General features: G+C 44.4%; 1 protein-coding gene across 1 annotated transcript in view; it reads left to right on the forward strand.

Moving 5' to 3' along the window:
• The window catches only part of LOC140205397 (voltage-dependent T-type calcium channel subunit alpha-1I-like), a 426,562-nt gene that overhangs the window by 379,925 nt on the left and 23,861 nt on the right, over nucleotides 1–22,776 (forward strand). The window contains exons 25-29 of the mRNA XM_072272989.1: nucleotides 241–350; nucleotides 6,418–6,551; nucleotides 12,529–12,599; nucleotides 13,996–14,074; nucleotides 16,515–16,636. Of these exons, the coding sequence (XP_072129090.1) occupies nucleotides 241–350; nucleotides 6,418–6,551; nucleotides 12,529–12,599; nucleotides 13,996–14,074; nucleotides 16,515–16,636 (516 nt within the window). The remainder of the gene's footprint in view (nucleotides 1–240; nucleotides 351–6,417; nucleotides 6,552–12,528; nucleotides 12,600–13,995; nucleotides 14,075–16,514; nucleotides 16,637–22,776) is intronic.

The raw sequence follows: 22,776 nt of genomic DNA on the forward strand, positions 1-22,776 counted from the left end.
AAATATATCTGCTTGGTTGCACTGAAATTTTAGAATGACTTAGAAACATATAAGGCAGTATATAAATGGAAGTTATTATTAATGTCCGCTTCTCAAGAGAGGAGATTATGAGGAGGAGAGATTACCATGTTTCAAACTTTTATGTTGAAGGCAGTGTTTGTGGAGCCCAACCTGATGGGTGTGTATCCCTGGAGAGAGTCCAGATGTTTGCTGAAGTTCTTTGCTTGTTTCCTCCCTCAGTCTCTGGAGGTCGCTCTCAAGTACTGTAACTACATGTTCACCACCGTCTTTGTGCTGGAAGCAATTCTCAAGCTCGTGGCTTTTGGATTGCGGAGGTTCTTCAAGGACAGGTAAGGAAGAGCTTTTACCTTGCTGACGGAGTGGCTGTTTGACTGTAGTTGCCATTCCTCACCATAAATCACATAAACACACTTCCCAGGAGGGGTTAAGGCAGAGGCCCACTGGGGGAGGGAAGATCAGTCATCCCAAACCCACCACCTCCAATATCCGATTATCCGGTCCCAGCTCAGGCCCAGGTTTCCAGCAAGGTAAAGCCAGTGCCAGGAACTTGCTGCCCGGTATTGCTCCTGCTGTTTCTGAAGATCCCTCTCAAGTACTATAATGTTCCTCTCATGGTGGAAATTCACCCTGTTCTGTTGTTCCTGAATGAGATGTCACAATGCGGCACCGAACAGACAGACTGAAAGGCCCACTCAGATGAAGCTCAGAAGCAGGTTGCTGAATTCCAAGTTTCTGCCAAGGAGATCTGATTGTAGGAAGCCCGATGCCAAGTTGTATGGTCCTGTTCCAAAGCTGCAGGAAACCCTTGGCAGAACTCCCACTATGGACAGCATGGGGCAATGTCTTATCATCTCACAGTGGAGCTCCAATCCACAGAAGCTCGTGGGAACAAAGCCAAAGTCCGAACTCAAAGTACATCTATTATCAATGTACAAATATGTCACCCCGGGTACTATCTTGAGATTCATTTTCTTGCAGGTATTTACAGTAAAATAAAGAAATACAAGAGAATTTATGAAAAACTATACATAAATAAAGACTGACAAACATCAGTGTACAAAGGAAGAGAAACTGTGCAAATAGAAAGTAAATAAATAATACGGAGAACATGAGTTGTAGAGTCCTTGAAAGTGAGTCTGTAAGTTATGGAATCAGTTCAGAGTTGATGTGTGAAGTTACCTGTACTGGTTCAAGAGCCTGATGGTTGAAGGATAACAAGTGTTCCTGAACTTGGTGCTCTGGGATCTATGATTCCTGTATTTCCTTCCTGATGGTAGTAGTGAGAAGCGAGCATAGTCTGGATGGTGGGGTCTGTATACATCTTCAAGTCAACTAAAAGCCAATACCCATCAGATGAACAAGGTTAGAATTACACTCTGGTGGGTTTGATTTTGACTCCCCCTGAACAAGGCCTCAGAATGGAGATTGGTGGATGAGTAAGACTGGAATTAGACATGTTTGGTTTGAATTGGCTGCAGTTGGCAATCCCAAACGAAACCTAGACTATGTTGTTGCCACTTGGACCCTGCACTGACTTCTTTCTGCCTTTACCTCACTCGATACTCACCCATCTACTACCCAAATATTGCACTCTAGGTGTAACCACCTGCTCAAAAGTCATAGCTATTACTCTGCCTCCCAGATGATCCTAAGTTCATCCAACTCCAGCTCTAGCTCCTTAATGTAGTCTTTCATGAGCTGGAGTTGGCTGCACTTCCTGCAGGTGCAGTCATCAGGGAGACTATCGGGTTCCGTGAATTCCCACATCCTACAGGAGGAGCATACCACTGCCATATCTGCCATCCTGCCCGCACTGTACAATAGGCAACTAAGACCAAGTCAGCAATAACAAAAGGAAAAAACTAACCCTTCCAACCTGTTTCTTTGGCCTCAGCCTCTTCTCGTCAAAGCCTGACGCTCCTAACCTCACCGTTGGCTTACTCCCAACAATGGCCGCCCTGCTTGAACCTTCTGTGCTCTTATTCAATTCACAGTTCTCTGCTCTCGCTGCTGAGAGAGAGACAGACAGACAGAGATAGAAAAGAGAGGAGAGGAGAGAAGGGAAGGGAGGGAGAGGGAAAGGAAAGGAGAGGAAGAGGGAGGGAAGGAGAGAGAGAGAGAAGGGAAAGAGAGAGAGGAAGGGAGAGAGAGGAAGAAGAAAGGAGAGGGAGGGCTAGGGAGAGGAAGAGAGTGTGACGAGAGTGAGAGAGAGGGGGGAGAGAGTGGGAAAGAGCACCGTAGGGGGATCGAATGTTCAAACAGCATCTGGAATGCACCCTACTCCTTTCACCCTGACATACACGGCTTTTGATTTACAGCTGCCAAATTAACACCTGTGTGGGTAAGCGTCTGTGTGTGTTCAGCTATTAGTGACTCTGGTGTAGTCATTAACAGCCAACACATCAGGAGACCGTGAGCTCTGCAACGCTAATGAGAAGTGATGGAACAAGCACATCAATTCAGGGTTTATGGTTTCCCTGCTTTGACTTCCTATTCCCTCCGGGACATAATCACTGTTTTCCTGTTTATTGTTATTATTATCCTTCTTCTCAGTTATTTTAGTCCCTGCAATATAAAAATATTTCTCTAAACTGTTTGCCATCATAATTTTGAGTCCAAGCCAATTCTGCCTCAATGCGACTTCTTGCTGCAATTAATTCGATCTACCCCAGGTAGCTTTTGTCAGGACAGGACTGAAACATCACAGAGGGATTTGTGCTACCATGACCTTTCATTGCCTTTCCCAAAGTAGATTTATTCAGTGATCACAGCATCACAGTATTAAAACTAATAACATGCGCTATTTACAGTCAATAAATAAATACTGGGGGGCCACAGTAGCGTAGCAGTTAGCGCGATGCTATCACAGCTCGGGGCGTCGGAGTTTGGAGGTCAATTCAGACGCTGCCTGTAAGAAATTTGTACGTCCTCCTTGTGAACATAAGGGTTTCCTCTGGATGTGCTGGTTTCCTCCTACGTTCCAATGACGTACAGGTTAATTGGTTATTGTCAATTGCCCTGAGGGGCTAGGGTTAAAAAGGTTGGGTTCGTTGGGGCGGTAGGGTCAGTTCCATGCTGTATCTCTAGGTAAATAACAATGAGTCTAACATGGTCATCTCTATCCAGAAAACTTTCGAGCCCACTAGTCCCAGAAAGCCCCCATTGTACCTGCGGAAACCACGTGTTCCATCTCCAGGGACTCTCACGCACGCAGGAGTCGCAGCATTCAGGTCAGGCAGAACCCTCCAGACACTTGCAGCCTGGAGCCGTGAAGGACCACCTTGGCCTGCCGCCCTGCCCCGGGAGTGTCTGACAGAGGGAGTTCTACATCAAGAGCTTGCAAATCTGAAAAGAGAAACAGAGAGAAAAAAATGCTGGATATTCCCACAGGTCAGCAACTGGGGAGAGAGAAATGGAGTCAGATCATTGACCCTTCAGTCTCTGCAGATGTTGCCTGACCTGATGTGTATCTGCAGTGTTTTCTGTGTCCATTGCACCAAGTACACTCAGTGGCCACTTTATTACATGTCTCTTATACTTAATAAAGTAGCCACTAACTGTATGCTTGTGATCTTCTGCTTCAGTAGCCCAACCACTTCAAGGTTCGCTATGATTTGCATTCAGAGCTCTTCTACACACCACTGTAGTAATGTGTGGTTATTTGAGTTACTGACGTCCACTTGTCACCTTGAACCAGTCTGCCATTCTCCTCTGATCTCTCTCATTAACAAAGCATTTTCTCCCACAGATCTGCTGCTCACCGGATGCCTTTTCTGTTTTTTGCACCACTCTCTGTAAACTCTAGAGACTGTTGTGCATGAAAACCCCAGGGGTTCAGTAGTTTCTGAGATACTCAAACCACCCTATCTGGCACCAACATTCATTTCACGGTCAAAGTTACTTAGATCACATTTCTTCCCCATTCTAATGTTCGATCTGACCATGTCTACATGCTTTTATACATTGAGTTGCTGCCACATGATTGGCTGATTAGATATTTGTATTAAAGAGCAGGTGTGCAGGCATACAGGTGTTAAATAGCCCTTGAGTGTACCTGCCCACATAATGTACGATAAAATAGTGTACAGAGAAACTAGTATGTTGTATCTGCTCTGGGTGTGTGTCACAAGACAGTATAGAAGGAGGTTTACTCTACATCTAACTCATGCTGATGGAACTGTATCAGGTTTCAATGTGATTATGAAGCAGGAAATTAACATTTCAATCAATATTTCTTATTTCAAAGTTCAAAATAAATTTTATTATCAAAGAATATATATGCCACTGTATACAACTATAACATTCATTTTCCTGTGGGCATATTCAAGAAATAATAACTATATAATAATAGAATAATAACTGTAACAGAATTAATGAAAGACTGCCCAACTAAAGCATTCAACCGGAGTGCAGAAGACAAAAAACTGTGCAAATATAACAAGAAGAGACAATAATAATGAATCAGAATCAGAATCAGGTTTATTATCACCAGCGTATGTCATGAAATTTGTTAACTTAGCAGCAGCATCAATGCAATACATAATATAGAAGAAGAAGAACAAATATATAAAATAATAAATAAATAAATAACAGTATATGTATAGTGAGTAGATTAAAAATCATGCAAAAAGAAATAATATCTATAAAAAAAAGTGAGGTAGTCTCCAAGGGTTCAATGTCCATTTAGGAATCGGATGGCAGAGGGGAAGAAGCTGTTCCTGAATCGCTGAGTGTGTGCCTTCAGGCTTCTGTACCTGCTACCTGATGGCAACAGTGAGAAAAGGGCATCCCTGGGTGCTGGAGGTCCTTAACAATGGATGCTGCCTTTCTGAGACACTGCTCCTTGAAGATGTCGTGGGTAATTTGTAGGCTAGTACCCAAGATGGAGCTGACTAGATTTACAACCCTCTGCAGCTTCTTTCAGTCCTGTTCAGTAGCCCCTCCGTACCAGACAGTGATGCAGCCTGTCTGAATGTTCTCCACGGTACTTCTATAGAAGTTTTTGAGTGTATTTGTTGACATACCAAATCTCTTCAAACTCCCAATGGAATATAGTCACTGTCTTACCTTCTTTATAACTGCATCGATATGTTGGGACCAGGTTAGATCCTCGGAGATCTTGACACCCAGGAACTTGAAACTGCTCACTCTCTCCACTTCTGATTCCTCTATGAGGATTGGTATGTGTTCCTCATCTTACCCTTCGACAGTCAGCTCTTTCATCTTACTGACATTGAGTGCCAGGTTGTTGCTGTGGCACCACTCCACTAGTTGGCATATCTCGCTCCCGTATGCCCTCTTGTCTCCATCTGAGATTCTACCAACAATAGTTGTATTATCAGCAAATGTATAGATGGTATTTGAGCTATGCCTAGCCACACAGTCATGGGTATAGAGAGAGTAGAGCAGTCGGCTAAGCACACATCCCTGAGGTGCACCAGTGTTGATCATCAGTGAGGAGGAGATATTATCACCAATCCACACAGATTGGGCTCTTCCGGTTAGGAAGTTGAGGATCCAATTGCAGAGGGAGGTACAGAGGCCCCGGTTCTGTAACTTCTCAATCAGGATTGTGGGAATGATGGTGTTAAATGCTGAGCTATAGCTGATGAACGGCATCCTGACAGAGGTGTTTGTGTTGGTCTAAAGTAATGTGAAGAGCCATTGAGCTTGCATCTGCCATTTACCTATTGTGGTGATAGGCAAATTGCAATGGGTCCAGGTCCTTGCTGAGGCAGGAGTTCAGTCTAGTCATGACCAACCTCTCAAAGCATTTCATCACTGTAGATGTGAGTGCTACCGGATAAATAATAATACCAGATAAATGAATAAATAAATAAAAATATGGAGAACATGAGATGAAGAGTTCTTGAAAGTTGAGTCCATTGGTTGTGGGAATAGTCAATGATCAGGTAAGTGAAGTTGAGTGAAGTTATCCCCTTTGGTTCAAGGACCTGATCGTTCAGGGTACTAACTGTCCCTGAACCTGGTACTGTGAGTCCTGAAGCTCTTGTACCTCTTTCTGATGGCAGCAGTGAGAAGAAAGCATGACCTGGGGGTGGTTGGTGTCCTGGATAATAGATGCTGCTTTCCTGCGACAATGCTCCATGTGGATGTGCTCAATGGTTGGGAGGGCTTTACCCGTTTTGGACTGGGCCACATCCATTATTTTCTGTAGGATTTTCTGTTCGAGGGCATTGGTGTTTCCATACCAGGCTGTAATGAGGCCATTCAATATACTATCCACTGAAGCTTGTCCAAGTTTTATCTGAAAGTACAGAGACACTCACTGCGTCCAATCCCTTTACATCCTGTTCCATAACCAGTCCTTTTCCTTGTTGAATGAAACTCTTGCCAAATCCATTCTCTACAGGTTATCTTCTGTCTCTCACACAGGTGGAACCAACTCGATTTGGCCATTGTTCTGCTCTCAGTCATGGGGATTACACTGGAGGAGATTGAGATCAGTGCAGCCCTTCCCATTAACCCCACCATCATCCGGATCATGAGGGTTCTCCGGATCACCAGAGGTAAGCTGTAGCCTCATTTGAATAACACTGGCAGGAATTAATAATGTCTTTTCTTGTGTCCATTTTATGACAAAGTAAATAGTATTGGTTAAGATCTCTATTAAATTCCTTGGAAGATATTGATATTATTTGGGCAATGTTAATCGTTGCTTCCCCTTTTCCACCTCTTTGTCCATTTTCACATGCATTCTAACTTGTCAGAGCAGACAGGAGGTGGGTGAGAAAGGCATGATTCAATATCACAAGGTTTGGTATATTACAGTCCAGAGCAGAAGACGGAAGATTGAAGTGGTCTACAGTGTTAACACACTGTAATCAATAATTTGGAAGAAATAAACACATGTCAGCATTCCAACAGAGCCAGGACATAGACCATAAGATATTGGAACAGAATCAGACCATTCAGTCCATCAAGTCTGCTTTGCTAGTTATTGTAGCTGATTTTTTTTCAATCCCATTCTTCTACTCGTTAACGCTTAACCCCCTTACCAATCAAGAACCTATCAACCTCTGCCTTAACTACACCATGACTTGTCTTCCACAGTTCTCTGTGGCAACAAATTCCACAGAATTGTCACTATCTGGCTGAAGAAATACTTCCTCAGCTCTGTTTTAAAGGGTCATCACTTTATTCTGGGGCTGTACCCTGGATCCTAGACTCCCTATTCAATGGGAACATCCTCCCTATGGTACTGTATCCATTTCAGAATCAGTGATATTTTAATATCACTGGCATATGTCATGGAATTCGTTGACTTTGTGACAGCAGTATAAAGCAATACATGACAAATATATGAAAACAATTGAATTTTGGTAAGTATATATTGTATATGTCTATTGAATAGTTAAATAAGTAGTGCAGAAGACAGAAATTAAAGAAGTGGTGAGGTGGTGTTCATGGGTTCAACGTCCATTTAGGAATCAGATGGCAGAGAGGAAGAAGCTGTTCCCGAATCGCTGACATGCAAGAACTGTGGCTAATAACTTTTATCGTCGTTAAGGGGTATAAACCATGTGCTTCTTCGTGGGGAAATTGCACGTTGGGAAATGTCTGTGTTGGCAGTGTAGGGGTATCCACACCAGACTTTGGAACAAGAGGTCCTGGGTTTGAATCCACCTGGCTCCTTGCACGAGTTCCACCGGTGCTGGGTCGAGTGTGGAGCCAGTGGCTCAGCCTTGCGAAACAGACAAATGGTAACGAAATGGCAAGGTTGCAGCCTGATGCATGAGAGGAACTTGACCTTTTACTTTACTGCCTCACTCAGATAACCACTTCAGCGAATGATACAAGTGAGGGGAAGACCAGCCCATCACAAAGATACAAAGATACAAAGATGAGGCGGGCTGCTCCAATCAGCCCCAATCTCTCATCTCCAGGGATAGACACTGTATACGCTGATACACACAATGGTACTTCAGTGATCCCAGTGATCAAACTGGCATCCAACGCCACCCAAAGGACACCATTTAGGGCTGATGTAGTGCTCTGAATAACTCCACTGCCAACTCTTTGCCTCTATATTTCCTTGGGCTGTGGAGATAGATTAATATGTCCTTTGTGATCTGCATCAGGGAGCTAGCCTTGCAGCAACATAAAAATTCAGCTTCCATACACTCGGCACAGTAAGCCAGGCACATCAGGAAACTGCACAGCTAACAGTCTGTGATTTTCTGATCATTGAGTTTAATGGGTGTAAAATTACAGTCCTGGAACTGAACAACTTCCCCATGAAGAAGCACAGGGTTTATACCGCCTAATGACAACAAAAATATTATTTGCCGTAGTTCGTGCATGCACAATTTAATCTGCCTCTGTCTTATGGTTTTATTCTTCACAATTTGTCCCTAGCTTCATTAAAACAGGGTTGTTATCATGGGTGATTTTAACTTCCCCAATATTGATTGGCACCTGATTAGTTCCAAGGGTTTAGATGGGGCAGAGTTTGTTAAGTGTGTCCAGGACAGACTCCTGTCACAGTATGTGGACAGACCAACCAGGGGAATGCCACACTAGATCTAATATTAGGTAATGAACTGGGTCAGGTCACAGATCTCTCAGTGGGTGAGCATCTGGGGGGACAGTGACCACCGTCCCTGGCCTTTAGCATTATCATGGAAAAGGACAGAATCAGAGAGGACAGGAAAATTTTTAAATGGGGAAGGGCAAATTATGAGGCTATAAGGCTAGAACTTGCGGGTGTGAATTGGGATGATATTTTTGCAGGGAAATGTACTATGGATATGTGGTTGATGCTTAGAGATCTCTTGCAGGATATTAGGGATAAATTTGTCCCGGTGAGGAAGATAAAGAATGGTAGGGTGAAGGAATGATGGGTGACAAGTGAGGTGGAAAATCTAGTCAGGTGGAAGAAGGCAGCATACATGAGGTTTAGGAAGCAAGGATCAGATGGGTCTATTGAGGAATATAGGGAAGCAAGAAAGGAGCTTAAGAAGGGACTGAGAAGAGCAAGAAGGGGGCATGAGCAGGCCTTGGTGAGTAGGGTAAAGGAAAACCCCAAGGCATTCTTCAATTATGTGAAGAAAAAAAGATGACAGGAGTGAAAGTAGGACCGATTAGAGATAAAGGTGGGAAGATGTGTCTGGAGACTGTGGAAGTGAGCGAGGTCCTCAGTGAATACTTCTCTTCGGTATTCACCAATGAGAGGGAACTTGATGATGGTGAAGACAATATGAGTGAGGTTGATGTTCTGGAGCATGTTGATATTAAGGGAGAGGAGGTGTTGGAGTTGTTAAAATGCATTAGGACGGATAAGTCCCCGGGGCCTGACGGAATATTCCCCAGGCTGCTCCACGAGGCGAGGGAAGAGATTGCTGAGCCTCTGGCTAGGATCTTTATGTCCTCGTTGTCCATGGGAATGTTACCGGAGGATTGGAGGGAAGTGAATGTTGTCCCCTTGTTCAAAAAAGGTAGTAGGGATAGTCCGGGCAATTATAGACCAGTGAGCCTTACGTCTGTGGTGGGAAAGCTGTTGGAAAAGATTCTTAGAGATAGGATCTCTGGGCATTTAGAGAATCATGGTCTGATCAGGGACAGCCAGCATGGCTTTGTGAAGGGCAGATCAGTCTAACAAGCCTGATAGAGTTCTTTGAGGAGGTGACCAGGTATATAGATGAGGGTAGTGCAGTGGATGTGATCTATATGGATCTTAGTAAGGCATTTGACAAGGTTCCACATGGTAGGCTTATTCAGAAATCAGGGATCCAGGGAAGTTTGGCCAGGTGGATTCAGAATTGGCTTGCCTGCAGAAGGCAGAGGGTCATGGTGGAGGGAGTACATTCAGATTGGAGAATTATGACTAGTGGTGTCCCACAAGGATCTGTTCTGGGACCTCTACTTTTCGTGATTTTTATTAACAACCTGGATGTGGGGGTAGAAGGGTGGGTTGGCAAGTTTGCAGACGACACAAAGGTTGGTGGTGTTGTAGATAGTGTAGAGGATTGTCAAAGATTGCAGAGAGACATTGATAGGATGCAGAAATGGGCTGAAAAGTGGCAGATGGAGTTCAACCCAGAGAAGTGTGAGGTGGTACACTTTGGAAGGACAAACTCCAAGGCAGAGTACAAAGTAAATGGCAGGATACTTGGTAGTGTGGAGGAGCAGAGGGATCTGGGGATACATGTCCACAGATCCCTGAAAGTTGCCTCCCAGGTGAATGGGGTAGTTAAGAAAGCTTAAGAAAGCTTTCATAAGTCGAGGGACAGAGTTTAAGAGTCGCGATATAATGATGCAGCTCTATAAAACTCTGGTTAGGCCACACTTGGAGTACTGTGTCGAGTTCTGGTCGCCTCACTATAGGAAGGATGTGGAAGCATTGGAAAGGGTACAGAGGAGATTTACCAGGATGCTGCCTGGTTTAGAGAGTATGCATTATGATCAGAGATTAAGGGAGCTAGGGCTTTACTCTTTGGAGAGAAGGAGGATGAAAGAAGACATGATAGAGGTGTACAAGATAATAAGAGGAATAGATAGAGTGGATAGCCAATGCCTCTTCCCCAGGGCACCACTGCTCAATACAAGAGGACATGGCTTTAAGGTAAGGGGTGGGAAGTTCAAGGGGGATATTAGAGGAAGGTTTTTAACTCAGAGAGTCGTTGGTGCGTGGAATGCACTGCCTGAGTCAGTGGTGGAGGCAGATACACTATTGAAGTTTAAGAGACTACTAGACAGGTACATGGAGGAATTTAAGGTGGGGGCTTATATGGGAGGCAGGGTTTGAGGGTTGGCACAACATTGTGGGCCGAAGGGCCTGTACTGTGCTGTACTATTCTATGTTCTATGTTCTATAAAACAGTGAGTCTGGACTCACTAGCATCTCCTGAGAGAGGAGGTGAACTCCAGTCAGAGGTGTTGGATGCATGCAAGGGTATTGGACTCAGATTAGGTTCATCTCCATCACTGAGCACATCTGCACGGAGTCTTGCCACAAGAAAGCAGCACTTATCATCAAGGACCCCCACCATCCAGGCCATGCTCTCTTCTCGCTGCTACCATTGGAAATGAGGTGCAGAAGACTTAGGTCCCAAACCTCCAGGTTCAGGACGGTTATTACCCTTCAACCGTCAGGTTCCTGAACCAGTGTGGACAGCTTCACTCAACTCAACCCTGAGCTGATTCCACAACCTTGGGACTCATTTTCAAGAACTGCAACTCATTTTCTCACTATTATTTATTTACTTATTTATTCGTTTTTATTTGCACAGTCTGTCTTCTCTTGCACATTGGTTGTTTGTCAGTCTTGTTTGTGTGTAGTTTTTCATTGATTCTGTCGTATTTCTCTATTCTACTGTGAATGTCTGCAAGAAGATGAACCTCCAGGTAGTTTATAGTGATATATGTGTACTTTGATAATAAATTCACTTCAGAGTTTGAATTTTGAACTTTGGACTCAAATATATTTGGCCGTGTTAAAGTCATTGGAATCGAATGTGGGTTCAACTGATAATAGATAGATAGATAGATATACTTTATTGATCCTGAGGGAAATTTGGTTTCGTTACAGCCGCACCAACCAAGAATAGAGCGTAAATATAGCAATACAAAAACCACAAACAATCAAACAACAAAATGCAAACTATACCAGATGGAAAATAAGTCCAGGACCAGTCTATTGGCTCAGGGTGTCTGTCCCTCCACAGGAGGAGCTGCACGTTCGATGGCCACAGGCAGGAACGACCTCCCATGCCACCAGTGTATCAAAGCCCTTTTGCTCTCTTCTCACTGCTGCCATCAGGAAGGAGGTAGAGGAGCTTTAGGCTCCACACAAACAGGTTCAGGAACAATTACCCCTCAACCATCAGGCCCCTGAACCAAAGTGAATAACTTCACTCACCCCAACAATGAACTAATTCCACAACTTATGGACTCACCTTCAAGGACTCTACAACTCGTGTTCTCAGTATTATTTATTACTTATGTATCTATTATTATTATTTTGTTTTTCTTTATATATTTGCCCAATTTGTTATCTTTTGCACATTGGTTGCTTGTCCGTCTTTGCGTATAGTTTTTCATTGATTCATTTGGGTTTCTTTATATGTACTGTGAATGCCCGCAAGAAAATAGGGCATAGTGTTTAGCTCAGCGCTTCACAGTGCAGCTGACTTGGGTTCAATTCCCACTGCTGCCTGTAAGGAGTTTGTATCTTCTGCCCGTGACCTTGTGGGTTTCTTCCAAGTGCTCTGGTTTACTCCCACAGCCCAAATACGTACCAGTTGGTCTTTGGTAGATGGCCTACTCCTGCTCTTTGTTATGTTCTTATGAGGCCAAGATTTTTTTATTGATAATTTTACTAAATGACAGTGGAGGCTCAGTAGGCAGACTGGCCTATTCCTGCTCTTGTTTATGATGTTATCACGCAAACAGGACATTTGGATCAGCTGTTTCATGTTGAGGTTCATGTTATGCAATCATCCCTTTGCTTCACCTCAACCTGTCTTCCTGTTTTGAAATTTCCAGTGCTGAAGTTGCTGAAGATGGCCACTGGGATGAGAGCCCTCCTGGACACCGTAGTGCAGGCTCTACCTCAGGTAAACTTCGGCCTAGGTACCTTCTCTTCTTAAATACATAACATCATGAATGATGCATTCCACAAGCAGTGGGTTGCCATAGGTATTTTTCAAGAGGTTTGACCCAGAGTTTCCACTAACTGACAGCTTTGAAGATATATCTATCATGTTCTATTCTTAACATTCCGTATGTCTCCTTTTGACTTTGGGAGGCCATTCAGCCCATTGAGTCTATGCAATCTCATTACCCCACTAATTTCCCTGTACCTTATTCTCCTGACTTCACCATCAATGTTACCACTCAGTGACACAGGGGACAATTTAGAGTCACCATGTCACATTTTATAGGGTGACACAGCAGCAGAGCAGGTAGCATAGTGTTATTGCAGCACCAGCCCCACCAGTTCCACTCTGGCATTGTCTGTAAGGGTTTGTATGTTCTCCCCGTGACCACAAGAGTTTCCTCTGAGTGCTCTGGTTTCCTCCCACATTCCAAAGATGTATAGTTTGGTAGGTTAATTGGTCACGTGGATGTAATTGGGTAACCCATCTCGTTGGGCTAGAAGGGCCTGCTTCCATGCAATAGCTCCAAATAGATAGATAGGATAGATAGATAGGTAGATAGATCAATCGATAGATCAATTGATAGATAGATCAATAGGTAGATAGATTGATAGGTAGATAGATAGATCGATAGATAGATCAATAGATAGATCAATAGGTAGATAGATTGATAGGTAGCTAGATAGATCGATAGATAGATCAATAGATAGATAGATCGATAGGTAGATAGATCGATAGATAGATAGATAAAACATCTTGGCACACAAGAAGAAAATGCAACAGCTGGGGAAAACCATGTTGTCACAGGAATGGGGACATTGCAGCAAGGATTAAAGACAACATCTGGGTGAGGATGACTGTGGAGGTGTGTAGTCAAACCCGGACAACGGAGACCGCCGAAGTGAGACCGCTTACTAGAGACGAGATAGGCGGGTGGTGATTGCGACAATGTGTGCTCAAGCCAGTAAGGTGAGGCCTCTGTAGCAAGAGTTTTCTAGAAAAAATAGTATCCCTTTACACAGTAGGGGGTGCCGGAGACAAACGAGGTAGGAATAACAGGAGGATGTGAAATGCACATCCCTTTCTCCCATGGTCCACTCTCTTCTCCAGCCTTGACCTTTCCCACCCACCTGGCTTCACCTATCACCTTCCAGCCAGCCTCCTTCCCCTCCCCACACCTTCTTATTCCGCCATTTCCCCCCTTCCTTCTCAGAAGCGTGTCAGTCCGAAACATCAGCATTCATTTGCCTGACCTGCTGAGTTCCTCCAGCTTTTGTGTCTGCTGCTTTGGATTTCCATCATCTACAGAATCTCTTCTGTTTAAGAATTAACATTTTTCACCTTTCTCTTCCAGGTGGGAAACCTTGGGCTCCTCTTCATGCTTCTTTTCTTCATCTATGCCGCTCTAGGAGTTGAGCTGTTTGGTAAATTAGGTAAGGTTACCAGGGCCAGCGAATGTCGTCTCCTTGTGGTCACCGCAATGGTTGCAGGTTCAAGTCCCATCATTGGCAAATTGAACACCTGACTTTGTGCCTCAGTTCATTTCGAGAGACTGTGAGATACAGAGTCATACAGCTGGGAACCAGGCCCTTCAGCCCATGCTGCCCATGCTGGCCATCAACCACTCATACATGCTAGATAAGGTAGATAGAATACCTTCCTCAAGGTAGAAATGTCAAATACTAGCAGGCAGAGCTTTAAGGTGAGAGGGGGCGTGTTCGAATGAGATGCCCGTGGTGGGTACCTGGAATGCGCTGCCAAGAGGTGGTGGGAAAAGATAGAATAGTGGTGTTTCAGAAGGTTTTAGATAGACACGTGAAGATACAAGTAATGGAAGGATACGCATGCGGAGGGATTAGTTAAATTGGGCAACATGTTGAGCACAGGCCTTGTTGTCTAAAAGTTCAGACTTCGTGTGCTTGGAAGTAGGTACAGAGGAGATGTCAGGGGTACGTTTTTTATGCAGAGAGCGGTGAGTGCGTGGAATGGGCTGCTGGCGACGATGGTGGAGGCGGTTACGATAGGGTCTTTTAAGAGACTCCTGGATAGGTACATGGAGTTCAGAAGAATAGAGGGCAATGGGTAACCCTAGGTAATTTCTGAAGTAAGTACATGTTCAGCACAGCTTTGTGTGCCAGGGGGCCTGTAGGTTTTCCATGTTTCTAAATTCTAAGTAAACTTTATTATCAAAGTACATATATGTCACAGATATGCAACCCTGCGATTCGTCTTCTTGTGGGCATTCTCAGCAAATCTATAGAATAGTAACTATAACAGGGTGAATGAAAGATCAACCAGAGTGCAGAAGACAACAAACTGTGCAAATGTAAACATAAATAAATAGCAATAAGTAATGAGATAATAAGATAAAGAGCCCTTAAAGTGAGATCATTGGTTGTGGGACCATCTCAACGGATGGGCAGGTGAGTGTAGTTATACCCTTTTGATCAAGAGTCTGATGGTTGAGGGGTGGTAACTGTTCTTGACCCCGGTGGTGTGAATCTTGAAGCTCTTGTATCTTCTACCTGATAGCAGCAGTGAGAAAAGAGCATGGCAGGTATCTCTGATGACGGATGCTACTTTCCTACAATAGCGTTTCATGTAGATGTGCTCAGTGGTTGGGAGAGCTTTACCTGTGATGTACTGGACCAAATCCACTACCTTTTGTAGGATTTTCTGTTCAAAGGTATTGGTGTCTCCATATCTTTCGCCCAGGTATGTGCCTTGAAGGTGTCTCTCCAGAGCCGCTCTCCATTGTCCTTCGAAACAAATGGATGCCATCATCATCATCAAATCGGAGGTTTGCTGGGTGGTGCAGCTCGAGGGGCCGGAGGGGCCTATTATGCGCTGTATCTCAATAAATAAACAAATAAAATAAAAATCCTGGTGAACTTCTTCTGTACACTTCCCAAAACCTTTTTGTAATAGGGCAACCAGAGTTGCATGCCGTGCAATGGGCAAACTAGAAGTGTATGTGTTTGCACCTATAATAGTGTATGAGGACACTCTGCCCGCAACTGTGCTAACCCTAACCCTGCATTTTGAGGAAGGTTTCAATGTAACTGCTCTGCATGCCTGCTCCTGTGGGCTGGAGAAAAAGCAGGTGAAGTCACTCGCCCCATCATTGATATGTTCCCACAACCTATGGGCTCACTTCCGACTCTTCATTTCATGTTCTCAATATTTATTGCTTATTTATTATTATTTCTTCTTTTTGTATTTGCACAGTCTGTTGTCTTCTGCACTTTGGTTAAACACCCTTGTCGGGCGGTCTTTCATTGATTCTGTTATGGTTATTATTCTACAGATTTATTGAGTATGCCCATAAGAAAATGAATCTCAGGGTTGTATTTTTTATTTTTTATATATATTGAGAAACAGAGTGGAATCGGTCCTTCCGGCCCTTCGAGGCTCTCTGGCCAGCAATCCCCCAATTTTTTCTTTAACCTGAGCCAAATCACAGGATACTTTACAATGGCCAATGAACCTGCCAACTGTCTTTGGACCGTGGAAGGAAACCGGAGCACCCGGAGAAAACGCACGCAGTCACGGGGAGAACGTACAAACTCCTTACAGGTAGCGGTGGGCATTGAACCCGAGTCGCTGGTACTGTAAAGCATTGTGGTAGCCACTAGGCTACCATGCCACCCATGGTATATATAGTGATGTATATGTACTCTGATAATAAAATTTACTTTGAACTTTGAATGCCTGAAAGAAAATGAATCTTGGGGTAGTATATGGTGACATATATGTATTTTGATAATAAATTTACTTGGAATTTACTTTGAACTTTTTATTGCCCAGAAGACTGAGGCCCCAGGTGATGGCCACCATCTAAATCAGACTTCCGTTTTCTTTTCTGCTCCCAAGTTTGCGATGAGGACCATCCGTGTGAAGGAATGAGCCGCCACGCCACCTTCGAGAATTTCGGGATGGCGTTCCTGACGTTGTTCCAGGTGTCAACTGGAGATAACTGGAATGGGATAATGAAGGTAGGAGGCCTCGGGTTAATGATCCATTCCTTGACGGGGTGAGAAAGTACAGCAGAGCCTCCTGCTGGTAAATGAACTGGTGGAATTTCACAAAGGGCCGGGCAGCTCCTGAAAGGGTTTGTGTATTTGTGTGTGTGTGTGTGTGTGTGTGTGTACACATGCACATATCTGAAGGCAGGTGTGAAAGTCAGTTCCCAAGTGTGCAGGAATTCCCACTGCCAACTTGTGCACAGCAAATTCCCACAATGACGATGAGACAATGACTATGGCTCTGGTGATGTTGGCTGAGAGCAGAGCTCTGTGTGATGGTACTTTGCGTCCCCCTAAGTTAGGGCCTCGATGCACCACACATACTCGTTGGCACTGCAGCAGTTTCAGTGAGGGTAATGCTGTAATAGGAGAACAGAGCTGCATCCCCAGAGGTGAGGCTTGAGCTCATGGTCTCCACATTGAGAGGTGAAAGGAAGTGGAGCACTAATCCAGGCGTGACAAACCAAGAGAGAGGAGTCTGGAACAAAACATTGTAAAATCCTATCTGATGAGTCATCTCTGTACAAGTAGATGGCCAAAACTAGGCCAGTGTTAACAAGCCTACTTACTTTTACCTGACGCCACCCATCACCTTCCAGCTAGCCTCCTTCCCCTCCCACGACCTTTTTATTCTGACGTCATCCCCCTTCCTTTCCAGTCCTGAAGAAGGGTCTTGGCCCAAAGTGTTGACTGTTTATTCATTTCCATAGACGCTGCCTGATCTGCTGAGTTCCTCCTGCATTTTGTATGTATTACATTGTGTCTCCAGCATCTGCAGACTTCACTTTTACAAAGTTTGCTTTTTGAGACCTACAGGAAGCCCCAGACCAAAAGACCTAAACTTGAACAGCAATTTATACTAGATGATGAAAGAGCCATCATCATAACCTAAAGCAGAGATCAGTGTTGGATGGAGAGTTCCTGCATTCTGATGCTTTCAATCCAAGGTTCTTTCAGAAGTCAGAAAAGAGGCACAAAACCTGTTGCTTTACAGTCATTTTATTAAGCGTTAATAGACTAAAGAAAGTTTTAAAATGGACAGTGATAGAGGTCCAGAAAATGAAGAGTGAAAAAGTCAAAGAGGGAAAAAGAGAAAGACGTCGCTGCCTCGTGGTCGGCTGTTTTTGTACACGTAGATAAGAAACATTCCATTCACATTTACAGATAAGAGTCAGCCCATCAGAAAGCTCCTCTTCAAATAATGCAGCACCACAGAGGCTTCCAGAGCTTTCCAGAACCATACAAACGTAACCACTTGGGAACGTACTTTTTTTTTAACTGCCTGTTACGCCATTGGTGTTTAGAGCTGCGATGAAGATCCTCCATCTCTGGTGGTGTTCAGGGCTTCCTTCATCGTGTCAGCAGCTTCCTCTCAGTTTTCACTGCTGTCAGTCACACAGCTCCCAGGTGGAGACTCAGGAATACCGTCGCACTCAGATGTAGAAGGATTCTTCATTGCTGTTTCTATAACAATTTGGCTTTACCAGTCGTGGTTGTTAGCCCTGAGCTGATCCCTTGAACTTGGAGGATCAGTGGACCACTCTTAGTCTGTTCTCCACTCTTTGACCTGTTTGGTATGGGTGACTCTACCAAGAGGCAAACCATATAACCTTGACTCTAGCCAAGATAGCTCTCCGGGTCATTGAGGCATGCAAGCCTTCAAACGCCGACAAGGTTGTAGTTCTCCTGGAGAAAGGCACATACAAAGCAGCTGGATATACATACTGTGACCACTAAGAAAGGTACTAAACAGTTATATATATATAAATTCAAGCAAACAATTAATTCTTAAACTTAAAAAAAACAATTAAGCAATCTAACTCACACAGACAACATGTGGGACAAAACCACTAATTTACCGTACTCAAACTCCAGGTTAGTTTCAAGTTCCCACATCCCATCAAGGGTACTGTATCAGGGTCTAAGGTACTGTATGCTCAGGTGTACCATCTTTTGTACTGTAAGGACACAAGAAATAAAGGGAAAACTGAGCTGATTGAAGCCCCAAGCCAACTTTGCTGTTCAATAAGATGATGCTGATGTGATCTTCACCTCAGTGCCACTGTCCTTTCTGCTCTCCGTAACCCATCCCAAAAGTTCCAAGGCCTTTCTCACGTCTTCAACATATTCAGTGATTCAATCTCTTTAGCAAAGATTCATGATCTTTTGAGAGATAGGATCACCTCTATCTTAAAGATAAAGATAAAAATTAGCTTTATTTGTCACTTCAGTAGGTACACCTGTTCACCTGCGCATTAATGCAAATACCTAATCAGCCAATCATGTGACAGCAACTCAATGCAGAAAAGCATGCAAACATGGTCAAGAGGTTCAGTTGTTGTTCAGACCAAACATCAGAATGGGGAAGAAATGTGATCCAAGTGACTTTGACCATAGATTGATTATCAGCACCAGATGGGGTGGTTTGAGTAACTCAGAAACTGCTGATCTCCTGGGATTTTCATGCACAACAGTCTCTAGAGTTTACAGAGAATGGTGCAAAAAAACCCCAAAAAAAGCACGCAGTAAGCTAATATGCCTTGTTAGTGAGAGAGGTTAGAGGTGAAAGGACAGACTGTTTCAAGCCGACAGGAAGGTGACAGTAACTCAAATAACCACACCTTACAACAGTGGTGTGTAGAAGAGCATCTGTGAACACACAACATGTTAAACCTTGAAGTGATGAGCTACAGCAGCAGAGGATCACGAACATACACTCAGGGGTTACTTTATTAGGTATAGGAGGTACCTAATAAATTGGCCACTGATTGTAGATTCCTCACATTTTTTTGCATTCAAAGTGTTTCAGATGATTCTGAGTTGATGCAAAGTTATTCTTTCCCATACCAGGTCTTCTTTCATCCTTCTCCCCTTCTGTGCTCAGAGCTTGTCCAATTCAAGTCTTACAAAAGTCCTTAAATTTATGTCACCTGCAGATTTGCCTTAAACTGCCTTGGCCCTAGGCTTGGAATGCGTCCCTTAAACCTCTCTTTAGCCTCTCTTCTGGAAGGCTAGTTGCATCTGCCATACTTTCCTCTCAGTCCTGATGAAGGGTCTCGGCCCAAAACATCGACTGGTTATTCTCACCCATAGACGCTGCCTGACCTGCTGAGCTCCTCCAGAACATTGTGGGCATTGCCCTTTCCTCTTTTTCCACCTTCTGGGAAAAGAGACTGGAGCTTCAGAAGCCCAGACGTGCAGAGTTAAGAACTGCTTCTTGCCTGCGGCTATCAGGCTCCTGAAACAATCACCTCTCCCACAGCACCTTTGCAGTGGTGCTGCCATGTTCTTGTACTCCTAACTCTACCTCTCTTGATAACTCAGCAATTAAAACATAGAACAGTACAACACAGGCTCAGGTTGTTCCTCCCACAATGTTGTACTGGATTAAGTAGCTAATTATTCAACTCCGAACTAGACTCGCAAACACGAAGAAATCTGCAGATGCTGCAATTTCAAGCAACACACATGAAAATTGCTGGTGAACGCAGCAGGCCAGGCAGCATCTCTAGGAAGAGGTACAGTCGATGTTTCGGGCCGAGACCCTTCGTCAGGACTAACTGAAGGAAGAGCTAGTAAGAGATTTGAAAGTGGGAGGGGGAGGGGGAGATCAAAAATGATAGGAGAAGACAGGAGGGGGACGGATGGAGCCAAGAGCTGGACAGTTGATTGGCAAAAGGGTTATGAGAGGATCATGGGACAGGAGACCTAGGGAGAAAGAAAGGGGGAGGGGTGAAGCCCAGAGGATGGGCGAGGAGTATAGTGAGAGGGACAGATGGAGAAAAAGAGAGAGAAAAATAATATATACTTGTTCTCTGCTTTCCACAGGGATCGCTCCCTATGCGACTCCCTTGTTCATTCGTACCCCCCTTCCCTTCCCACCAATCTGCCTCCCAGCACTTATCCTTGTAAGCAGAACGACTGCTACACATGCCCTTACACTTCCTCCATCACCACCATTCAAGGCCCAAGACAGTCCTTCCAGGAGAGGCAACACTTCCCTGTGAGTCGGCTGGGGTGATATACTGCGTTCGGTGCTCCCGATGCAACCTTCTATATATTGGCGAGACCCAAGGCAGGCTGGGAGACCATTTCACTGAACACCTACGCTCTGTCCGCCAGAGAAAGCAGGATCTCCCAGTGGCCACACATTTTAATTCCACATCCCATTCCCATTCTGACATGTCTATCCACGGCCTCCTCTACTGTAAAGATGAAGCCACACTCAGGTTGGAGGAACAACACCTTATATTGTGTCTGGGTAGCCTCCAACTTGATGGCATGAACATCGACTTCTCTAACTTCCGTTAATGCCCCACCTTACCCATCCATTATTTATTTATTTATTTATTTATTTTTCTCTCTCTCTTTTTTTCCCTCTGTCCCTCTGACTATACCCCTTGCCCATCCTCTGGGATTCCCCACTCCCCCTTTCTTTCTCCCTAGGCCTCCTGTCCCATGATCCTCTCATATCCCTTTTGCCAATCACCTGTCCAGCTCTTGGCTCCATCCCTCCCCCTCCTGTCTTCTCCTATCATTTCAGATCTCCCCCTCCCCCTCCCACTTTCAAATCTCTTACTAGCTCTTCTTTCAGTTAGTCCTAACGAAGGGTCTCAGCCGGAAACGTCAACTGTCCATCTTCCTACAGGTGCAGCCTGGCCTGCTGCATTCACTAGCAATTTTTATGTGTGTTGTCCGAACTAAACTGATGCCTTCTGTCTCCCACAGGTCCATATCCCTCCATTCTCTGCATGCCCATGAGCCTGTCTAAGAGCCTGATAAATGTCTTGGTTATATATGCCACCACCACCACCTCCCTGGCCAGCGCCTTCCAAGCACCCACCACTCTCCAGCGAAAAAAAAAATCACCCCACTCATCTCCTTTGATTTTACCCTCTCTTACCTTAAATGCATGGCTTCTAGCATTAGACATTACAACCCTTGGAAAATAAGTTGCTGGCTATGTATTCTGTCTATGCCTCTCATAATCTTAGAAATTAATCTTGCAATTAGTCTAAGTAATAATTTTATAACTGGTTATAGCTAATTAAAAGCTCATAAAAATTAATGCATTTTTGGATGCTAAAGATTCTACTGCAAACTTTGCACTATCCTGCTGTTTTGCATGCTGCTCAGTGTCCACTTTATTAAGTACCTCCTGTTTATCCTTTATTAGATAACTCCCAGATCTAATAAAGTTGCCAGTGAGTGTATTACGTGGTCTTCTGCTGCTGTAACCCATCCACTTCACGGTTTGACATGTTGTGCTTTCAGAGATGCTCTTCTGCACACCACTGTTGTAAATTAAATTATGAGAACACTCAGTCCTCTTTTATTGTCATTTAGAAATACATACATGCATTAAGAAATGATACAATGTTTCTCTGGCGTGATATCACAGAAAACAAGCCAAACCAAAGACTAAAAAAAAACAACAGGAATTCTGCAGATGCTGGAAATTCAAGCAACACACATCAAAGTTGCTGGTGAACGCAGCAGGCCAGGCAGCATCTCTAGGAAGAGGTGCAGTCGACGTTTCGGGCCGAGACCCTTCGTCAGGACTAACCGAAGGAAGAGCTAGTATAGTCCTGACGAAGGGTCTCGGCCTGAAACGTCGACTACACCTCTTCCTAGAGACGCTGCCAGACCAAAGGCTAACACTGACAAAACCATATAATTATACCATATAGTTACAGCAGTGCAAAGCAATACCATAATCTGATGAAGAACAGTCCATAGGCGCGGTAAAAAAAAATAGTCTTAAAGTCCCGAGTCGATCGACTCCCGAGTCCCCGATAGCAGACGGCAAAAGGGAGAAACTCCCTGCCATAAACCTCCAGGCACCGTCAACTTGCTGATACCTTGGAAGCAGCCCACCACAGCTGACCCTGAGTCCATCCATCCGAAAACTCCGAGCTTCTGAGCAGCCTCTCTGATACAGCCTCCCGAGCGCCATCCTCTGCCGAGCGCCTTCGACCTCTCCTCGGCCACTGAAACACGCAAAGCCGAGGATTTCAAGGCCTTCAGCTCCAGAGATTCCGGTTACCACACAGTAGCAGCGGCAGTGAAGCAGACATTTCAGAAGTTTTCCAGATGTTCCGCTATGCTCT

Source organism: Mobula birostris, chromosome 11 (assembly GCF_030028105.1).
Source record: "Mobula birostris isolate sMobBir1 chromosome 11, sMobBir1.hap1, whole genome shotgun sequence".
NCBI lineage: Eukaryota > Metazoa > Chordata > Chondrichthyes > Myliobatiformes > Myliobatidae > Mobula > Mobula birostris.